The sequence below is a fragment of the Rhamphochromis sp. 'chilingali' genome (genome assembly GCF_963969265.1).
Source record: "Rhamphochromis sp. 'chilingali' genome assembly, chromosome: 6".
Lineage (NCBI taxonomy): Eukaryota > Metazoa > Chordata > Actinopteri > Cichliformes > Cichlidae > Rhamphochromis > Rhamphochromis sp. 'chilingali'.
In genome coordinates, this window is record NC_137933.1 from 1,400,762 (window position 1) to 1,423,208 (window position 22,447).

Here is a 22,447-nt window from a genome sequence, read left to right on the forward strand (position 1 = left end):
CTGAGACTTCCGTGTGCTTTGTTTGGCCTGGTGTCATGGCGGGAGGGGGCGTGGGCCGTGACACGACGCTCCTCCGCCCTATAGTAGACAGAGCGTGAGGGAGTTTAAGTTGGGTGATTAAAGTGGTTGGGTCCCATTTTGTTGTAGGCAAGAAACAAAACAAAACACACTTTTCTTTTCTGTTTTATTGAAACCACTTTACAGAAAGTCTAATTGTTTCCAATGAAGAAAGAAGTAGGTAGGTTTGCATGTGTAATTAGTGTGTTATTGCAGAAGAAGCTTAATGTGTACTTTGTAAAAACAATGAGAAAAAAAGCTGGCTGAAGAAGAAATGATAAATGTCCTTTTTTTCAAGCCTTCTCTGGCCGGCCGTTTGGCGTATGACATGTGGTGGAGGACTCTGCTGCAGAGCGCCCCTCACGAACTCAGTGCCACGGCCCTCGCTTGGGGGGCGGGGAGACGTGCACTGGCGTTTCCTTTTTGCTTTTTCCTGCTCCAGCCAAGTCCTCCGCCCGCTCTACATCTCTCTTATTACCCTTTATTACCTTACACTCATGCCTTTGCCTTTCACCACTTCAAAACTAAGCCTACTTCAATATTACCTTCATACGCTGGCTTTGCTTTTCGCCTTCCTCACGCTGTGTAGTGACTCTTGCTAAGTACATGTGAACAGATCTTGAATAAAAAAACCCAAAACAAAACATACTTTTCTTTTCTGTTTTATTGAAAGCACTTTACAGAAAGTACAATTGTTTACAATGAACTGTACATGCAACACAGCAGTTTTATGAATATTCAACAAGATCAAGTTACATTTGGCCCTGGTTTGACAACCACACTGGGGCACATATTCACCAAAACACAGCACACCTTGACAATCTTATCAAGCAGTGCTGTCTTCATCCTCACATGATATGAGTAATCGGATTGGCATTGTAGAAAAATGACACGCGAAGCTGTCAAACACTCTATTTAAAAACTATTAAAATAAGATATTTCTGCTGATGAATACACTGAGCTGGGTTATAGTGCTGTGGCTTATGTTGAAATCTGCTGTGCTGTAGGGGAACAGGCTGTGTTGTCTTGTTGTGTGCATGTTTGAGTTGTGTTTCTTTTGAGATGGTATATTTTTTTCTTAACAGAAACAGACTGTGTCCAGGGTGAGAAGGGTCAGCTGTGATCTGAGCTGCACGCCCCAGTGTCCTGGAGGTGTACAGGTCCTGCAGAGATGGGAGTTTGCAGCCAATCACCTTCTCAGCAGAGCGCACAACGCGCTGCAGTCTCTGTTTGTCCCTGATCAGTAGCGGTTTTTGATACGGGCGACACGGGCGGTTGCCCGGGGCGGCATCGTGGTGGGGGGCGGCATCACGGGCATCGGCAAAAAAAAAAAAAATTGCTCGTACTCATGCTGCCCCGACATCAGCCGGCGCATATTGGGAATGGTACAGGCACCGATCGGCTTTCTATTGCCCATTTGCTGGGAGTAAGGGCGCCCTCCGTTTGCGAGGTGCGCCTGCTGCTTGCGGCACAGGGAGGAGAGGGCGGGGCGGCGGGGAGCAGCATCTAATAACCAACTCGCAAAATAAAACAAAATAAAGGCAAAACAACAAACACGAAAACACCAGACATTATGATACAGACTTATAATTTGCACCGATGTTTTTTCGAAATTCTATACACGAAAAGTGAGCGCGAGAGCGCGAGAGCCCTCGGTGCGCCTGCTCGCTGCTGAAGTCAAAGTAAACTTTATTGTCATCTCCGCTACATACAGTCCAGTATATAGAGAGACGAGACGACGAGGCTCCAGCTACAGCAGTGCAAGTAAACAAACAATAAATAGAAGAAGAGTAAGAAAATAAATATACAGGGTGGGCCATTTATATGGATACAGCGTAATAACATGGGAATGGTTGGTGATATTAAAGTCCTGTTTGTGGCACATTAGTATATGTGAGGGGGCAAACTCCTCAAGATGGGTGGTGACCACGGTGGCCATTTAGAAGTCGGCCATCTTGGATACAACTTTTGTTTTTTCAATAGGAAGAGGACCATGTGACACATCAAACTTATTGGTAATGTCACAAGAAAAACAATGGTGTGCTTGGTTTCAACGTAACTTTATTCTTTCATGAGTTAATGGCTGTGAACAAAGAGAAACTTGTAAATAACTCATGAAAGAATAAAGTTATGTTGAAACCAAGCACACCATTGTTTTTCTTGTGACATTACCAATAAGTTTGATGTGTCACATGACCCTCTTCCTATTGAAAAAACAAAAGTTGTATCCAAGATGGCCGACTTCTAAATGGCCACCATGTAGAAAAACCTGACTATATAACATTTTTGGTGGCATTGTGTATCCTTAGGGTAAAAAGAGACTCAGTTTTTTAAGAGTCATCTGAATGTTAAAATTTTTTTTTACATTTTCCTTTGTTATCCTAAATGTTTATGTAGGAAAATGAAAAATGAGATCATGAGATGGCTACAAATGAATAAAAAGCAAATAATATCCTCAGGAAATGAGCTGTGGGTTTATGGCCAGGGGATATTATCTTCTGTATATGTAAATTGGAATAAAGTCAGTTGAATTCAGTTTTATTTACAGAGCGCCAAATCTCAGCAACAATTGCCTCAAAAACCAGTGATGTCTCTGTAGCTGAAAACCAGAACTTATGGTTACAAAACACCTCTTTGTTTGGGAAAAAGGTTTTATATACCATCCTCAGGCTGCAGTGGAAGTCTTGTACAAGACTAACTTGCTCTGTTAATATGTCTGTATGTGTGTACTGACCTCCCTAACAGAACATGAACATTTGGGTGTTTTTGCACAAACTTAATGTTTAAAGGTGTTTGTTTCATTGTATTTGGTCCTAATAGGAACTTTTAGGTACCTTTTCATTTTTATGTTATGTTAATGATTAATTTAGAGTCTTATCAAAGCTCTCTATTGGTTTTAGCTTAGTACAGAGTCCTGGTGCTATTTGTTCCGTCTGTACACACACACACCCTAAAGTTTAAAAATAAAACATAGGTAAACTTTAGCAAATATTCTTTCTTTCTTTAGTCTTTCTTTTTAAAGAAATATGTCTATTATATACAGTATCTGGGATATTTTTACATTTTCCAGTTTCTATTCCTGGAGGGTTTGTTCTGTCAGAGAACTTGTCTTTTGTATTTTATCAGGAGCACAGTACAAACAATGTTATTAGATCCTTTGAGGGCAGAGAGAAAAAAAAAGCCTGTGTGTTGTGGCAATCCACTAGCCTACCTCCACTTCCTGAAAGCCCTTCCCAGATAATTGTCGCTGGGTGGGTGTGACCCTAAAGAATATCAAACAAAGACAAGAGTGGCTGATTGCTTGTCATATGGTGGGGGTGGTGGTGGTAAGGTGTGTGAGTGTGTTTGGGGATGGGGTGGGGGCAACGTAGGACTTTCCTATCTGTGTTCATATTCCACAGCAAACACAAGCAGTCAGCTGATGTGGAAAAGTTCCCTTACCTGTTCTATCTGGCTGTGAAAAGGTAAGCTTTTCTTTTACTGTGACCTTGAAATGTGACTAGCAAGCAAATTGCGTGTCTTCCTTTGAATATGAGTAATATTTCCAAGTTTTTGCTAGATATCTATTGTGTTTAAACTAGAACTGTGGGCAGGAGGAGATATTTGATCCAGGCTTTTCTGCAGTAAGTGATGTGGTTTGTAACGAATCGATTCTCTGTTCTCAGCAAGATCACAGTAAATCTGAGTTATGTGGTTTGCCTCCTTGAAATAAAAAAAATAAATAGCGGTAAGCTGTTTAAGAAGCTATATTTGTCTAAGGTCACTTAAAGGATCTGTATAGCATATCACATTTATAAAACCAGCATCTATGAAGAAGGGTAATGGCTTTGACTGTGAAATTATACTTTGACTAGAGGCAAATTTCCTAACCCTAATGTCACTTGAAACACTAAACAAACAGCTAACAGACCAAGCCTGAGCTAATGGGTGAACAAAGTCAGGTGATTTAAAAGTTTCATTTAGTTTTACTTTGACATTATTATACTCTTTTTACTTTTCTGCACATTTAATACATATTCTTACATTTTCTGTTAGTGCTGTGTTTATTAAAGATAAACTTTATAAATGTGTTAAAGTATTCAAAACTACTCTACGTTGATGACAAAACAGCACATTTAGAGATATGTGTTTGTAGCATGCAGGGTGAACATGTCATGCACACCGAATCAATTCTCAGTAGATTTCAGCTGAAGTATTTATAGAGGAAGTAACAACCGTAATGAAAACTATTGTCCCCTTATTGACTGGGGGTTATAATGCGAAGCCTCCTTAACAGTGTGCTAATATGGCTACAGGGAACTGTTGTAAAGATAAATGTGATGCAAGTGAATCTACAGTAGGTTCGTGGGCATTGACACAGTCAACAACGTTTTCTTTGTGAAAGGTTGATCTTCATAGGAGTATCCTGCCAAGGAAGGTCAATAGCCAAGCTTTATTTGCTTTACCTGAAAAACCCAGTAGGATATAACAGGTATGATGTTAGTTATCAACTCTCTCTGTTAAGCTGGGCTTTCTGCTGAGAGGTTTTGTGCAGGCTAACATTAAAAGAGGGTTGTGTTGCACAAAGTTTCAGCATCAGAATAAGCTGGCACTGAAGCTTTCTTAAAATGATCCCTGTGAATGCAGCCAACTCTAAACGGAGATGTTATGAAACACTGTTGAATGAAATGAAACCGTTTGGTGATGGCTTGAAATCAACTTTTCAGCTTCTACAGTAGAGAAGAGTAGATTACACAGTCCTTTTCAGAACTATCTTTGAAATTCACATTATTTTATTATGTGATTATCATCACTTTATTTGGACTTTATTAAAAAAGTGCTTTCAAATGTAATTATATGTTGCCAAGTTGCAAGTGAGGCACTCCTTGCCTGTTTCAGCACTCTTTCTTTCTGTGTTTAGAGAGGCCTTGTTGAAAAAGTGTGGGAGTAATCTCAGGGAAAGGATCAATAAGTCAATATTTGTTTTCTGAACAGATCTGTATGTAGACTTTAGTAACTGTAACATTTTACCATACTGCTGCCCATGTAAGGTAAAGGAAAGTGTGTGTGTGTGTGTGTGTGTGTGTATATATATATATATATATATATATATATATATATATATATATATATATATATAGTATATAGTACTACATGACTACTAATATCATGACCTTTGCCTCTCTTTTGTTTGTATAACCTTTTGGCTCCCTTAGGGAGGAGGGATGTTTGACACACTGTATGAATGCTTCTGGTCAGACAGTCTATGGTTGCCTGTGGGCCTAACATGGGCTGACCTGGAAGACAAAGAGGGCCGGGTCTATGCCAAAGCCTCCAATCTTTATGTGACTCTCCCCTATGCCTTAGCCTTTTTACTCATCAGATACCTGTTTGAAAGGTAAGCTCCAAATTGTGCACCTAAACCACCTAACCCTACTCCAGTAGAGGAGTGGGTGGTGGTGGGTTAACACTTCACTTACTTGCTTTTCATTAATCGTTCATCGTGAACCATCAACAGTGTTTGCTGGGAGTAAGCACAAATGTAACCAGTCTTCCTGGTTGTGACAGGTGATACTGTGGCTGGATATAGTTATTGCTACTATAGTTCATTTTGTGTTGCTATGGAAAAATTCAGCTTTAACTTGGAGTGTGGCTCTGATAGATTTGATCCCAGCACAACCATCCAGCACAATCGCTACTGCACACACACATAAAACAAAAAGAACAAAACAAACAAACAAATGTTGCAGCCACAGGCCTAACAAACAAAGCGCAGCCATGGCTACAGACAAAGTAACGGCCCAATATACCTGTTCTCCTTAAAATGTCATTTTCCATCATGTGCTGAATTTCATTTTGCTTATGTCTATGGTACTTCAGATGGATAGCAACACCACTTGCAGTTTCTGCTGGAATCAAGCAGAGAGTCTGTCTGAAAGCTGAGGAAAATTCTATCTTGGAGTTCTACTACACTACTCAGTGTCGAAATCCTGCTCAGGTAAACCAAGTCACACACCTTTAGTCCTGACAATCAAAATGTTGTTGTTTACCTTTGGTATTGTTAGGTCTGAAAAAATAATTGTAATAATTGTAAATTAATCAGTTCTCGAGTATGTAGAGTGGGGAGCCGAGAAGGATTAGCATCTCTCCAGATGTCAATAAATACATATTATAATAATGCAACTTATTTTCCATTTTTGCTGTACTATATATGTGCTTTAGAAATTTCTAATTTGGATAGCCTTATATTCATGTCCCCTCCACATATCAGCATTGCTTCAGTTTCAGATCAGCTCAAACATGAGCTTATCGAAAGCCCAGTCATTCCTATAGTTGTGTATATATTGGGGGTAGTGGGTGGAAAACCATCAGTTTTCCATTTTACCAATACATATCGGATCTCCCTATCCCTTATATCAAATAAATATTCAAAACAGATCTGTTGTGATATTAAAATTGCTAAATCTCTACAGTGCCCAGATCTCTGTGATAATGAATAGGCATAGTAACAAAAACCTTGTTCTAGTTTTTTGTGTTCTTTATCTGACAAACGCGTCTGCTGTAGGAGGGCTGCACGAATCATTTCTTTCTTTACCTTAAACAGTATGTTGGACCTTTTTGTGGGCTGACTATTCTATTTACATTAAAGGAGAGGATATTAACAGTGTTTGCCATTTTTAAGATGGAACATTGTTGTCAAAATAAACATAACAATACCGCTTCTCCAAACTGCTCAGAACCACAGTTAACAAGATAACAATCAAACAGATAATAAGAAAATAAAACAGGATTTTCAGGTCTGTAAGACCTGATGTAATAAGTCAGGTGTGGGCTGACCCACACACTTCGGAGTGGGGCCCAGGATTAGAAGTCCTCCTCGCACAATTCTTCCACACTGCACATGAACCACTACTCCTTGCATCTCGATTAAGCCAAGGCAATAGTTCTAAATATTACACATTTGTCTTGTCTCATAACTCAGAAAGCGTGCAGTAATGGACCGAGTAGTGGGAGCGCTTTTCTCTTCATTCCCAACTTTATCCTTCGGTGATTTGTCACTTGAGTTTGGATTGTAGTTTTAATAGCTCCGTAACAGCATCCTGCATTGTTTGAATCTGCTCCTCCATGTCCAAAATATGATTATCTGCTTCCTTGAGTCTTGCGCTGGTTTTGCACACTTTGGCCTTAACTTCTTCAAACTGTTGCACATTTTCTTTTCCGATTCCCTAATTTCCATAAGTATCGCCTTAAATTGATGAGTTAATATTGACGTTCTCCTCCATTTCATTCTTTTTTGCTAGCATTAGCCCCAGCACTAGCCAAAATGTCGCCATCTTCGTTAGCTTCACTTTCTTCAGTATACATTGCAGTCATAGTTATCACCCTTCTCTTGGTTTTCACCTTGCCGTGTTTGTCATTCACCATAGCCCCATCCTAGTTAGCTTTTTATCTTGTTAGTATTTCGAGCCAGAAGCAGTAGTTCTACGTAGCTACCTCCACTGTGCGACCTGGAAGTCCTTTCTCCAGCACATTTAACACTATACAGTCCCCACTACTGAGAGACTAGTTGTTGCAGATGGGGCTGGACTCCTGGTGTCCTCAATAGCGAACCTCACACAGTTTGTGAGGCTGAGAGACTGCACCTCAGAGACCGTGGTCAGCAGCATTGGTGACCTAAAAATGCTCTCTCAGTGCTCTCTCCTGTCCTTTTTGCCCTGTACATGGCTGACTTCAGCTACAACTCTGCAACATGTCACATGGAGAAGTTTTCTAATAACACAGCTATAGTTGGGCATATCATGGATGGACAGGAGGGAGAGTATAGGAGCTTGATTGGACTTTGTAAACTGACGTAAGGTAGACTTCCGCAGGGCTAGGCATTCTGCACTACCTGTATCAATTGGAATTTGTCAGTACCTACAGGTACCTGGGACTCTGTCTGGATACCACACTGGACTGGTTAGTGAACATAGATATACTCTACAAAAAAGGGCTGGCTGAGCTTCCTGAGGAAATTGGGGTTGTTTACCATCTGCAGCAAATTCTTGTTTATATTTTACCAGTCAGTCATCACCAGTGTCCTCTTCTGTGCGCTGGTGTCCTGGTGAGGCAGCATCCAAAAGAGAAAGAGAGATGCCAACAGACAAGCTGGACAAGTTGTGAAGAAAGCTGGCTCTTTACATTGGTGGCAGGGAAAAGGACCCTGAACAAGCTGCTGTCCATCATGGACAATGACCAACACTTAATCTTCAACAAGCAGAGAAGCTAGTTCATTGGCAGACTCTTGTCACTCTACAGACATGCTAAGGAAGTCCTTTGTTCCAAGGACTATACATCTAACAAAGCAGTCAGGCGCAGGGGTAAGGTGGACTAATGGGCCCCTTCACAACCTCACCCATACACACTCAAGGACTGTTCATTTTTGCTGGTCGTACAATTCTGGTGGTTAGACTGTCATTGCACTACAGTTATTTACTTATTTCACTTATTTTGGGATAGTTCATCACTGCTCCACAGCTATTTACTGTATTTTAGTTAGGAGGCTAGGTTTGTACAGCTCTTGTACAAATGCTTGTCTTTTTTTTTTTGTAACTTGGTGTAGCCAGTTTGCTTTCTGTTAGTGTATTTGGTACAGTCGTCCCTCATTTATCGCAGGAGTTACGTTCTAAAAATATTCCGCGATAGGTAAAATCTGCAAAGTAGCCAACTTTATTTTCTACAGCTATTATAGATGTTTTAAGGCTGTAAAACCCCTCACTACACACTTTGTACACTTTTCTCAGACAGGCGTGAACATTTTCACACTTTTCTCTCTTGTTTAAACTCTCAAAGTTCAAACCTTAGTAGAAAAATAAGTCCAGTATTAAAGAATGAAACCAAAGGCACCCACAGGGGCCTCTGACAGTGCAAAATCCAGCCACAGGAGACACGGCACGAGATTGATTGACAATTGTCTACAGCCGATCAGGACGCAGAACACAATGCGAAACAGTGAGACCGTGAAAGGTGAACTGCGTTATAGCGAGGGACCGTATATGTGTTTGTGTTCAATAAAGTATCCCTCTACCTACCTACCAACCACCCCTCCCTCTTGATGCATGTTTTTGATGCAATCTCATGTTCCTGTAGAGAGTGGGAACATGAGACCAGACCGGATCTGAACCATGGACTTTCTTGCTGCAGTGTGTACCACTCCACCACTGTGCCACCTTCATTATGAACAAATGTCCAAATATAACATATTTGTTTTAAACTGTACTGGTTTGAGTCAGCGGACATGCACATTTTCCATAAGTGATGTACATTATTAACAGATTACCAAATCACGACAAATTACATCGATACATTTCTGGAGTTCTGCTGACTGCAAGCTACTGTTTCTCGCAGTGAAAGTCAAGGATGTCTCAAAGCTTGCGGATATATTTCTGCTCTTTAATTACCTTCAACAGCCTGAAGTGTGACTCCACACTTTCCAGCGTTTGTTTGCAAATGTGCCTGAGAGATTCCTGCAGTTTTGACAAAACTACATTATTTATGTATCTGAAACGAGCGGGCTAGAGATATACATTTAAGCACCTACACGATACACATATGTAAACAAACATGCATGTGTTTTTGTGTCTGTCTGCATGTGTATTTAATACCAGGTTGACATTGATGGGTTGTCTAAGAAAAGCAGTCTGTCCACGAGACAAGTGGAGCGCTGGTTTAGAAGAAGACGCAGACAGGACCGCCCTGGAGTTCTGAAGAAATTCACAGAGGCCAGGTTACTACGCTCTGCTTTTGTGAGTGTGTGTATTTGTGATTATTCTGATATTAACAGCAACTTTATTGTGTCCCAACAGCTGGCGATTTGTTTTCTACCTGTCTGCATTTATTGGAGGAATGGTAGCACTGCATGATGTAAGTAACATAACCATTTCAACATTTTTCCAACTCAAGGCAGTGATGGTTAAATGATTAAGTCTCTTTACTCATTAGGCTTTTGTCTGAACAGCTCTTTATAAGTTAACATTTCACCACTCTTCTTTATTTTGCATTACCTGTACAAATATAATACCTTTTTTTTCTGCAGAAAGAATGGCTTTATGATACTAGGGAAGTATGGACAGGTTTTCCCAAGCAGGTTTGTTGCATACTCTCCCACACCACATGCCATAATCATCAATCAATCATCAAGAGCAAAAACACAGAAAACCACAAAACCACTGAGGAAACATACGGAAAACACAGGCAAGGGCAATAAAAAAAAAGAGTAAAAAACAAACTCAGAAAAAAAGAACTCAGAATTCTAACAATTATCCATCATCCAATGGGATGATGGATAATTGGATCCATCATCCAATGGGATGATGGATCCAATTATCCAATCATCCATCCCACGCTACTTATAGATGTCCATCTAACATCCGGTTAGGTCCATAGATTTTTGGGCATCACACATTTTTGTAATTTCTCTTCTGTACACCACTACAGATGTGAAGTTCAGCAGACATTCAGACAAAGCAGACGATACATTTATTTATTTTTGCAATCAGTACAAACTGAAAAAACAGGGCTATACTTTGTGAAAGGATTGTAAACCTGCCATGTTTCTTGCCATGTGGGACTTTAATTACTAGTACTCAGATTTCCTTTTCTTTCAGTGTTTAACAGAAGCATCAACCTGTACTAGCATTTACGTGGAAAGCTGCAAATTGGTGTAAACAATAGATTCCTCTGCAGCTTATTTTTAGCCTTAAGGTCTAGGGGAAAAAAACAGAACCTTATGGGACAAACCTTTTGTCTGTATAACTGATTATAATTTTGTCCCGTCTTCTTGAATCTGTCTCTTTGTCTCCCTGTCTGCAGACCATGCTAGAGTCTCAGTACTGGTATTATATCTTGGAAATGAGTTTCTATGGCTGTCTTCTCTTCAGTGTTGCTTTTGATGTCAAGAGGAAGGTAAGTAGTGGTTCTTAGAGACCACAAACTTCAATTCAGTTCATTCATCTGCTTTCTTTTTTTCTTTACATAATATGTAATGTATAATTTTAACCATTTCTAAATATGTGAAAGAGTATTAGTATTAAAAAAGGTAATATTATTTTTTCGAAACTTCAGGCTAATATTAATATTTGAATCTCAACAATACAATACTCAACAAATGCAATTATACATACTGCTCAAGAAAATAAATGAAGACAGCAGACTCGTACTCGTATAGACTGGGTAATTTGTTGGAAAGGATGCTATATTGTTGAAACTGAAATTAAAATGATTAGCCTACAGACACCTGAATTCAAAAGCAGAGAATCAAATTGAAAAAGCGGCAGCGGCAGGCTCGTCCATTTCCCAACATTTAATTGCAGCAACTCAAAGTGGTGCTCAGTGTTCCTGCGTCTCTGGATCTTTGAGTTTGTTGTGGACTCGCGATTCTTTCTGCTGCATCTAAGAGATGACTTAAGTGCTAACTCTGTATAGTTTAGTTTTCTCTGTTGGGTCTGCGTTTATTTCTAGTTTCTGGTTTTTGTTATTCCTAATCTCATCCATGTGTCTTGCCATCAGCGTCTCCTTTGTAGTCAATCTTTTCTTGGTGTCACAAGTTCACTTTCTGTTTCCTGTTTTATTCTGATAATCTCTTGTCTTGTCTGCCTTACGCTCAGTTGTATTGTTACAGTTTTATATATTACACTTCTCTCTCTGCAGTGGGGCTATGAGTTGTGGTGAGAACTACTAGGAAAGGTTTTTGTGTGTCTGTGTGTGAGGTTAAGCACAAGCAATGTCCAAATGTCCACAAATTTAAATCAGTGTATAAAGATGTGGTTTTTATGCAGTACAGGGATGAGGGCAGCATTAAGCTACAAGAGGTCTTTTCAATATAGATATTTCTAGTGTGGTAAATTATCATTGTTATATAATGTATTACATATACTCAGGAAGCAGCTGCTCAGCTACATGACTGAACTATAAATATCTGAAGGGGGTGGGAGTACATAAGTGTTATTTCTTCCCACTCCTCTTCAAACACCTGTTTCACTAGAAGACAGACCTAACCAGAAGACCTCACCCATACCTGGGTATCACTCAGCTCCTCCATGAGGTGCAACCTGGCAGTGTTGGATAAACTGAAACATAATGCCTCAAAGGTGTTCTATTGGACTTAGGTCAGGCAAGCATGGGAGCCAGTCAGTGGTATCAATTCCTCGATCCTTCAGGCACTGTCTGCATACTCTCACCATTTGAGGCCAGGCATTGTCATGCACAAGGAGGAACCCAGGGCCTACTGCACCATGACTTAGTTCAGGAGGTATGGGAGGTTTGGAAGTTTGGTGGTTTGATCGATGGCTGCTCCAGTCTGCCAAGCCAAGTATACTTGGGCAAGATACTAACCCTAGGTTGCTCTCCGATGCATCCACATGAGTATGAATGTGTGTGAATGTTAGATAGAAAGCACTTCTGTGGAGAAATAAAGCATAGAAAAAAGTGCTTGTATAAATAGGTGTCAATTGATAAATGAGGCAAGTTGCATGAAACATTTTGTGTGCTCAGACAGAGTAGTAAAGTGCTATATAAGAACTAGTCCATTTACCGTTTAGCCTGTAGAGGTCTGTTTGTCTCTCCATGGATATTCCTCCCCACACGATCGCTGATCCACCAGCAAACCAGTCATACTGAACGATGTTACAGGTAGCTCAGGTAGTGTTCTCCACTGCTTCTCCAGACCCATTCATGTCTGTCACATGAACCTGCTCTAATCTGTGAAAAACACTGGGCACCAGTGCAGGACCTTCCAATTCTTGTATTGTATGGTGAATGCCAATCGAGCACCATGGTGCTGGGCAGTGAGCACAGGGCCTTCAGGCCACCCTCATGAAGTTTGGTTCTGATTGTCTGGTCAGAGACACACACAAGTGGCCTGCTGGGGGTCATTTTGTTGGACTCTGGCAATGCTCTTCATGCTCCCTGCACAAAAGAGCAGATACTGGACCTCCTGATGGTTGAAGACCTTCTACCAGGGCTCCTAGAGTAACAGCCTATCTCCTAGTATCTCCTCTCTTGAGACTTTGCTAGGAGATACAGCAAACCTTCTGCCAATGGTACATATTGATGAGCCATCCTGGATGAGTTGAAATATCTGTGCAACCTCTGTAGGGTCCAGGTATTGCATCATGCTACCAGTAGTGATACTTATCCTAGCCAAAAGGAAGTAGCAGTGAAAAAACAATCCGAACAGATGTGGAGGGAAAAATGTCAGTAGCCTCCACTTGTAATACCATTGCTTACTCATTTCCTTCGGGGTCAACCTTCAGGATCAATAAAGTTTTATTGAATTGAATTGTTTTGGAGGTTGTCTCATTGTTGCTCCTCTTGAAACCGAAGAAGCTAAAACTGATTAACAACCCCATTTACTACCTTACTGACCAAATCAATATTCCAGATGTTTAACTGACATTCTGATGGAATTATTTGAATCGCTATCTGTACAAAATGAACATACGTAGTACTAAGAAATGATCGTGAGAGAAAGGAAAATCTTACAGAAGAGAGTGGGCATACATGAAAGCTAAACAAACAATTAAACCTTACTTTCTGTGTCTTACTGTCTGCATTTTAAAGAGTTCACTTCAACTGAAAATAAGATGCTATCCTTCATAGAAACAGCAGGCTTGGTGAGAACAGATATCCAGCCACACTGATGGACTGATATAATCTTGGCATTTTGGGTGCAGAGCTACTTTAACTGATCAGTCATAGCAACATGGCAAAGAAAACAGTCCAAGCATCTATTCAATCTAATTTTATTACCTTTAAGACTCGGTGCTTGGTCCCTTTCTTTCCAGTACACACTATAGCCCTTCTGAAGACATATGAGTTGTCTTATCAATGCTACCTGTTGTAGAGAAAGATAAAAAAACAAAACAAAATAAAACATGTTTAACCTATTGTGATCAGGCATGTGAAGAAGTTTCCCTTTCTTTCTAATACATGAAACCTCCTGACAGGGTTTTAATAGTTTTGCAATTTTCATTAGTTTTTATTTTTATTTAGTTTTGACTTCAGATTTTCAAATTTATATCAGTTTTAATTAGTTTTTACCATTTGTTTGCTAGTTTAGTTTTTGTTTTTTTGTTTTTTTTTAGTTGTTTGCAACATTTAAGTGTAACAAAATCCCAGTTTCATCATATCAGTCATGCTCTTCTGCTCATCCTTGGGTATGTTGCTATTCCAGCTGCCATACCCTGCACCCTGGACAGGTCGCAGGGCTAACACGCAGAGACAGACAACTCACATTCCCACCTATGGGGAACCTCTGGGTTCTTAAAAAAAAAAAAAGGCCAGATGAACAACCATTGATAGCAGGCAACTATAAAAGATAAATCTTGGCCCCAATGAGACTATTAACTTTTGCAGCACCAGGTGTTCGTAATTTTGGTTCAAGTGAATTGCTAAACTTTTTGAAGGCAACTGACTCACACAGTTGTGTAGATGTCCCCGTCTCAATAAACATATTCATCAACGCTTCCTCTCGCTTGTGATGTTCCTGCAAATTGACCAACCAGCAGCCATCGGCTCGCTGTTGCAACCACTGCATTAATGTTTTTTGTGGAGTTGTCTCGGGATGCATGACGTTGCCTTGCCCGGGGTTAGCTTCTGTTTCTGGGGATGAGGGTTGAGTGTGCTCCCTTACCTTCTCAAGGTAAGCTAGGTTAGCCTTCTTGTGCAAGCTTTTTTTTTTTTTTTAATTAATTAATTAATTTTTATTGTATATATGTGTGAGCTTTTCAAGTGCACTTTAAGGTTTGTGGGATTTTTTCCCCTTTAGAAATGTCCCTCATAATTTGTCTCTTTCCACTACAAGACACTTGCTTTATCCAAAACACAGTCATATTCAAAGTAATCCCAAATTGGATTCGACTAACGTGCTGCCACCTGCTGGCATAATGTGACACAGCAAGAAAAAACCCTGAAAACTACACTTCATTTTCACCCTTGACTATTGTAGGACACGCACACATCAATGAAAACTAAACACATTTTCGCTATAAATTTAGTTAATTTTAGTTAGTTTTGTGAACACTCATTACAGTTTTAGTTGGTTTTCATTTTTTTGCAAAGTCTTGTTTTTATTTTTATTTCCGATAACGAAAATGATTTGTTCTAGTTGTTATTTCGTTAGTTTTCGTTAACGATAATAACCTTGCCTCCTGTTAATTAGATTCTGTTGGAGTGTACAAAGATAACTATTAGAATGCAGGAAATGGGGAAAAAGTTCTTCCTGTCTTTTATGGTATTTTTTATATTTCAAATCAAAATCAAATCAAATCACTTTTATTGTCACATCACATGTGCAGGTACATTGGTACAGCACATGTGAGTGAAATTCTTGTGTGCGAGCTTCACAAGCAACAGAGTTGTGCAAAATACAATAATGTAAACAAGCAAAATACAAGAATGGCTACATCTGAAACTAATAAATATATGTACATATTTAATGGTATTATTATAATTGATGCATTCTGAAACTTGTTCCACTATTATGAAAAGTGTAAATAACGTTAGAAATGTTTATTTATTTATTTATTTTAACTTGGCAGAGTCAGCGCTGTTTTCTGCGTCATGACTTTCTGTATTTCTCTCTCTCTCTCTTTGCTTTTCTTGTCCTTCTGTCATTTAACAACATGTACCTTTTTTTAATATGCAAACATGATTTGTGATGAAACAGTACTCCCTGTGTTGATTGGAGTTTTCTTTGTGTGTTTTTGTGTGTTTCTTATCTCCATCAGGACTTTAAGGAGCAAATCATCCACCACTTGGCCACTCTGGTCCTCTTATCCTTTTCCTGGTGTGCCAACTACATCCGTGTAGGAACACTGGTTATGCTTATCCATGATGCTTCCGATGTTTTCCTAGAGGTCAGTCTCGGCCACATGTTTGGTGGCCACATGAAGGTATAGATTAACCTTTAGTAACTGGACACTGCTTACAGTTCAAAATAAATCCACCTGGTATTGCAGGTAAATGAAAATAGTTGTGACACAAAAGGAATCTTAGCTCAAAAACGAGCAGCATGGGTAAAAATGAGACCTCACCTAAGCAGTAACGTATTCTGAACAATGACCACATGGTGATATTTTTCAAAAATACACTTTTTGAAGTTTTCTCTTGTGAATTGTCAGAAAGCAGATAAAACATGCAAAGTGCCAATACCTGTTTCTGTTACTTTGTGGTGTGCCACATATTAAAGAAAAGAAAATATTTGAGATCTAGAATATGATGGAAGTGTTTCTACTTCACTGAACCCTTTTCACTCTCCACCAGTCGTGGGAGATGGCTGACCTGGTTCTGCCAGAGGTTTCTTCCTGTGAAAAGGGAGTTTTTCCTTCGCTGTCACCAAGTGCCTTCTCATGCGGGTCAACTGATTGTTGGGACTTACTGGGTCTTTATCCTACATAAAACCTGCTGTGTGTATATGTGTGTTGTTAATTAATGGTAAAACTCATTTTTCTTTTAGTCTGCCAAATTATTCAACTATGCCAAATGGGAGAAAACCTGCAAAACTCTCTTTGTTTTGTTTGCCATAGTGTTCATGGTAACACGACTGATCATCTTTCCATTTTGGTAAGCCGATAAATAAGACTTAAGTTGTGTGTTTTTTTCTTCAAATTAAGTCTAAAGTAACCAGTGAACTAAGTTTATTGGTCTTTGTTCATTCATACTCAAGCAGATTTCCTATACATGTATTACATTTAGTATGTAACAGATTTTTACATTTTTGATATGCTTGTGTTTCAGGCTGATCCACTGTACTTGGGTCTACCCTGTTCTCTATTACCCTGCCTTCTTTGGTTACTACTTCTTCAACACAATGCTGGTGGTCCTGCTTTGTCTGCACATTTTCTGGGCCTACCTCATTCTACGCATGATCAGGAAATTTATGTTTGGCACAGTAAGTCTGCTGTGACAGTATTTATCCACGTCTCTCTTTACACCCCACACTCCTAAAGAACACCCACAGGATACTCAGAGGGCCATAAAATACATGTGGACTGGGTGGGCAAACTCGAACGTCCTTGAGATGATAAAGAGCTGGCCCAGTGTTCCCCAACCAGAATTAAAACATGTACCCTGCGTTCAAAGTTTGACTAATGAACAAACTCTGCGATGTTGCAGAGGCATGTCAACCAAGACAGCCCTACAACATCCAGAGCCTTCAAGAACTCAGGTAAAGGCCAGACCATCAAGTAGGTTTTAAGTACCTTACTGACCTAGTTTCCCAGTGATGTAAGAAAGCTAATAAAACATGCAATTTTCAATGAAATACTCCAAACATGCCACAAACATGGTTCAAAAGGTTAGTTAGTAACTCAAACCAACACGCCTAGCAAAAATGGATCTTTTAAATAGCAGGTATGTGGTTCTTTGCATCCTATAAATGCAGATCACTCTTACGTGGTAACTTTAAAATGCATCATTTCGTCCAAATATGTCACTACGTTGTTAAAAAACCTGCATTGTGATGAGCAAAATGTTAATGTCCAGGCTTCAAAATGCTCAACAAAGCTTTGTGTTTTACATTGAAAGGAAGCCAAACTGCTACCCAGAGTTCTCTGCTGCATCTCAGATTTCAAATCTGCTTTCAAGTAGACATTTTGTCCTCTTTGGCGGCTTTTTTCTAAATACAGTCTCCTTTTCTGTTGATTTTCCCATCATGTTTTTCATTCTGTATTTTTACTGTAATCATTTCATTCAGCTAACCAAAGATGAAAGAAGTGACAATGAAGAGGAAGATGGGGACGAAAGCAGCTCAACACAGGATGAAGTTGAACAAAGGCACAAGCCTGCCGGATCACTGGTGGCTGATAAGAAGTATGACAAGAACGGAGGGTCTAGATCCTTATCTCCACCAGAGAACATCTGCTGGTCAAAGACTGTGTGCTGACTCGTATTCACGACTCTGAGTACAGGAGAATAATCCTGAAATAGACCAGTCCAGCGAGCCAAACATATCACATATACATGCATTAAGTAACACAGCCCAACTGTTGCCCTCCACAGACAAGAAAGCTACACTTAAACATTGTTTTCAGATTTTGAAACTCAAAAAGCTCTGACTATGCAACAGAATTCGAGTTTGAAACATGCCTCATGTGAGCAAAACAGACTCTTACACAGAGCACCTCTGCAAAATCGTGCTGTAAATGTGTTTAAAGCTATTTTAAAACAAAAAATCTGGAGAATATCAGGAGAATCAAGTTCCACAATTTTACCTTTCTTACATGCAGAATACATTAGGAATAGCCGAATAAAAACCAGTTTAGGATAGTGTTAAGACAGCATATCGAATGCAGGAGGCACAACAAAAACAGAAATCAGGGAAGAAGCAGGGAGCTGAAAAATTGAAGATTCAGAGCTGTATTTATGTCTGAAAACAACTTCAACACGAACACATGACCAGGTTTAGATGTTTTCAGATTTAAGTTAATTATTTTCCCTTCTTAAATGTATCTATTACAATCCAGTTTTCTACTAGACTTTGCAATACCTGCTTTGGTCAACCACACAAAGATTGCATTATAACAAAAAAAGTTTTAAAATGATTCCCATATTCAACTTTTTTTTATTGTACTGGTACTGTGTTTTTAGAAAGCATGAATAGAATGCTGATAATGAGCACATTTGTATCACATTTTTTCTTTTCTACCAAAATGAAACCTGTTTGTTTCCATTCCAAAGTGAAAAAAAAGAAAACAACCAAACAAACCACTCCCACTAACACTTGGAATGATGCTTAAACTTGGGTTGATAACTGCAGTAACTGTCACTGACCAAATCAACTTTGACAACTGTCAACTTCGAATCCTAGCATGTTAGGTATTCATTCAAAACACAGAGAAATCCCACAGTCACCTGATTATGGTCATAACAACATTTTAGTGTAAGTTTACAAGATGAGCTGTAGGGAAAAAGTAGCATCCTTGTTGCCTCTATCAGCTTTTCAGATGTCATGGTCTTCCTGGAAACATAAGCAGCAAGTTCACTGTCTGAAAGAGGCAAGTTACAGAAAAGCAGATGAGTTTTGAAGCATGTGTGCATTAGTAACTCAGGGGAACTGAAATACACTACTGAAATAGTTTGTTTGGGACTGATGTTTTACTTCTTTAATTTTATTTGTCATCTGTCTTTTTTTTTAACATCTGGTTCTTATTCAGCGTGACAGTAAGACAACAATGCCACCATGAGGCCAAAGAGAAGCATCGTGCTACTTGTTGCTGTTTCTCCAGTGACTAAAAAAATAAAAAGTGTTATAGGTTTTAGACAGCAAAATGAAAAAGCTTTTTTTTTTATTTATATGGTCAAAACCCAGTTGTGAGGAATTGTCATTGTCACATTTGTCACAATTTCACCCCAAACCAGAATTTGTCCATAAACTGTTGTGTTCGTTTTCTTTTCTTAAAGGAAGTACATCTTTTAAAAGATGGAATTCGCTTCAGCAGTTGAAATTATAACTTACAATGTGCTGGACCTTGATGTGAACCAGCAGTCTGCTCCACAAAAAGGATGACCCTTAAAGCAGGCGATACAGTTTTATACTACAACAAAAACAAGTATTGATACGTCCTGTACTTCATTCTCCTCTTCCTCTGCCCATCAAGTTTGTTTTGTGCTGTAGCTCTAATCATATCGCTGTCACATCTGTACCCTGGACTGTTTTTTGACATTTGTTGACTATAGTATTCATAGTGTTCTGTATTGTTCAAGAGAGCATCAGCAAACTTGTTAAATTAAATTTCTGGACATTGAAGATTACCTGGCTGATCAGCTGCATATCAGTGTTACTGTATAATGTCAGGAGCCAATGGGCTTTCCAAGTGCAAAAGAAAAAAATCTGATAAAGTTTACTCTTACATTATCCACATTGTGTAAGAGAATTATTATTATTATTTTATTGTCACTGTTTTTCATTTCAAAACTATTTAATTCTATATATTCTATATAATTCTAGGACACATTTCATTTACCTGATCTCACACATATACAGTGTTTTTAAAAGCTCTTTTCCTAACTTTCTCACACATGCAGTAATACTTGCAAAGCAATGGGGTAAATAAGGGTTTTAAGTATCCTTGGGCGAGATATTTAAATCTATTGCAGGAGCCGGGGATCATTTCTGCAACCTGTGGCTCAGTTGACCCACTCAGGTGGCACAATGAGTTTCTGAAAAAAATATTACTTGATTTGAAAAATCTCATTCAGAATGAAAATAAAATGATGAGTTTCTGCCTTTAAGTTCATTAATACTTTTTCAGGGAAATTGCTCTGACTCCAACTCTGAGTTCAGCTAACAGCAAATCCTACTAGACTTTGCCCTTTTTGGGGGTGGAGGGTGTTAAAAACAACTTCCTGCTCTATTTGTTTTGTCAAATCTGGATGATCTCTAATTTCCTGCTTTCAAATTCAGATAAAACTGGGTTATTGTAGCTTTCAGTTTGGATTTGTGAGACTGACACCATCTCTACTTTCACAGTTTTTCCCCATTGTTTGACAGGCCACTGTACTGTCTGTAGTAAGTGTAACACAAAACAAAAAAAGGCTTACAGTAGTCATTATGATGACTGGAGAAGAAATGGTCATAGTATTTTACATTAAGCACATCAGTGTTCAACTGGTGATGGGTTGTGTGTGTCATTTGAAAACAAAATACCATTTTGAGAAGAAATTACATTCTCCAAAAGTTGGTTCTGTTCATCTGGACGCAGCGTTTTCAGTGGGAGAAACATTTCATCATCATCAGGTGACGTCTTCAGTCTCAGCTGACTGCAGGTTTCACCCTTATAAACAGCACATTTGCATAATGACTGAAACCAGCGAATGAAGGAACAATGGGCTGAGAGGTCAGTTCCTTCATCATAATTATGCAAATTCTCATGACCACTGATCAAAGCCCACTGATCAATGGCCATGAGTCCCATTCACAGAGAGTTGGGGAATGGCTGCAATCACAGCATCGTAAGATGGTGACAGATGTACCCTTAGGCCCCTCCTCCATTCAGAGATGGTCTTTCCCTTTTCACGTAAATGGCCTCCTTGACTCCGCCCTCAAACCAGCGTTCCTCCCTGTCCAGGATGTTACATCCTCATCATTGAAAGAGTGTCCACTGGCCTGTAGGTGTAAATAGACTGCAGGTGGCTCTTCTGTGTTGTAGCCAGAGGTTGTTTGGTTTCCCCGACGTATAAATCCTGGCACTCCTCCTGCACTGAACAGCGTACACTATGTTACTCTGTTTGTGTCGGGGGACCCGATCCTTGGGGTGCACCAGTTTTTGGTGCAGCGTGTTTTGGGGTTTAAAAGCCACAGAGACCTGGTGTTTAGAAAAAATGTGTCTCAGCTGCTCCTATAGTCCTGACATATACAGGATCACTACAGGTTTTCACTTGGGCGGCGGTTGTCCTTCTCTCCTGGATCAGCTGGAGCTTTCTTCAGGTGCCTTCCCAGCTTTGACAAAAGTCCAGCTGGGATAACCACATTTACTCAGGGCCTTCTTGATGTTCTTCTGCCTCCCTGGCTGCTGTGTCAGTAGGGATGGTGTTCGCTCTGTGTTGTAGCGTCCTGATGACACCCAGTTTGTGCTCCAGTGGATGATGAGAGTCAAACCTTAGATACTGATTCGTATCCGTAGGTTTCCTGTACACATCAGCTTTTAGATGTCCCCCATTACTGATGGAAATCTCACAGTCTAAGAAGGCTAACCTGCCTCTTTTCATATCCTCCCTGGTGAATTTGATGTGTCGGTCCACCGAGTTAATGTGATCCGTGAATTGTGGTATGAGATTTGATTTTCACCCAGGTGTCATCCACATACCTGAACCAATGACTTGGTGTTGTTCCAGGGGAGGATAGCAAAGCCCTCTTTTCCACTTCCTCCATGTACAAATTGGCCACGATGGGTGAAACTGGGGAGCCCACGGCACACCCATGTTTCTGCCTGTAGAACTGACCCTTGTATGTGAAGTAGGTGGAATGAAGACACAGTTCAAACACACTTGGTCGGTGCTGAGAGCGGTCCTGTTGCTGAGGTTGGTGTCATCCTGTAATCTCTTACGAACTACCTCCAACACTTCCGTGACTGGGATGCAAGTGAAGAGAGATGTAACGTCGTACGAGACCATGGTTTCATCTGCCTCCATAATGACATCTCTCACCTTCCCAACAAAATCCAGGGTGTTCTGGATGTGGTGCTCAGAGTTGCCCACCAGCGGGTTGTGTCACGGTCCTGGGTCTTATGACCCAGTGTTTTGAGTTTCAGTTCTTTTGATGCTGTTAGTGTATGTTCTAGCTTATTATGTTTCCTATGTGCATCTGTTTATCAGTTCCCCCTTGTATTGTCATACCCTGTGAAGTCTCCCTTGCCCTTCGCTTCGTGTGTTT

At 39.8% G+C, this 22,447-nt stretch overlaps 1 protein-coding gene across 3 annotated transcripts; it reads left to right on the plus strand.

The window, feature by feature from the left end:
• The first annotated feature begins 3,417 nt into the window (after positions 1-3,417).
• cers3a (ceramide synthase 3a) lies at positions 3,418-19,924 on the plus strand. Of its 3 annotated transcripts, XM_080884563.1 has the most exons (12): positions 3,471-3,521; positions 4,442-4,528; positions 5,253-5,434; positions 5,917-6,034; positions 9,684-9,802; positions 9,882-9,939; positions 10,112-10,162; positions 10,888-10,980; positions 15,804-15,932; positions 16,532-16,638; positions 16,813-16,966; positions 17,771-19,924. In XM_080884563.1, exons 3-12 carry the CDS (start codon positions 5,262-5,264, stop codon positions 17,957-17,959), a joined length of 1,191 nt encoding a protein of 396 aa, XP_080740689.1. In that variant the 5' UTR covers positions 3,471-3,521; positions 4,442-4,528; positions 5,253-5,261; the 3' UTR covers positions 17,960-19,924. The 3 variants fall into 3 exon arrangements, with proteins under 3 accessions (XP_080740688.1, XP_080740689.1, XP_080740690.1); XM_080884562.1 differs by lacking the exon at positions 4,442-4,528 and having other exon boundaries at positions 3,418-3,521; XM_080884564.1 differs by lacking the exons at positions 3,471-3,521; positions 4,442-4,528 and adding an exon at positions 3,536-3,680.
• The last annotated feature ends 2,523 nt before the right edge of the window (positions 19,925-22,447 follow it).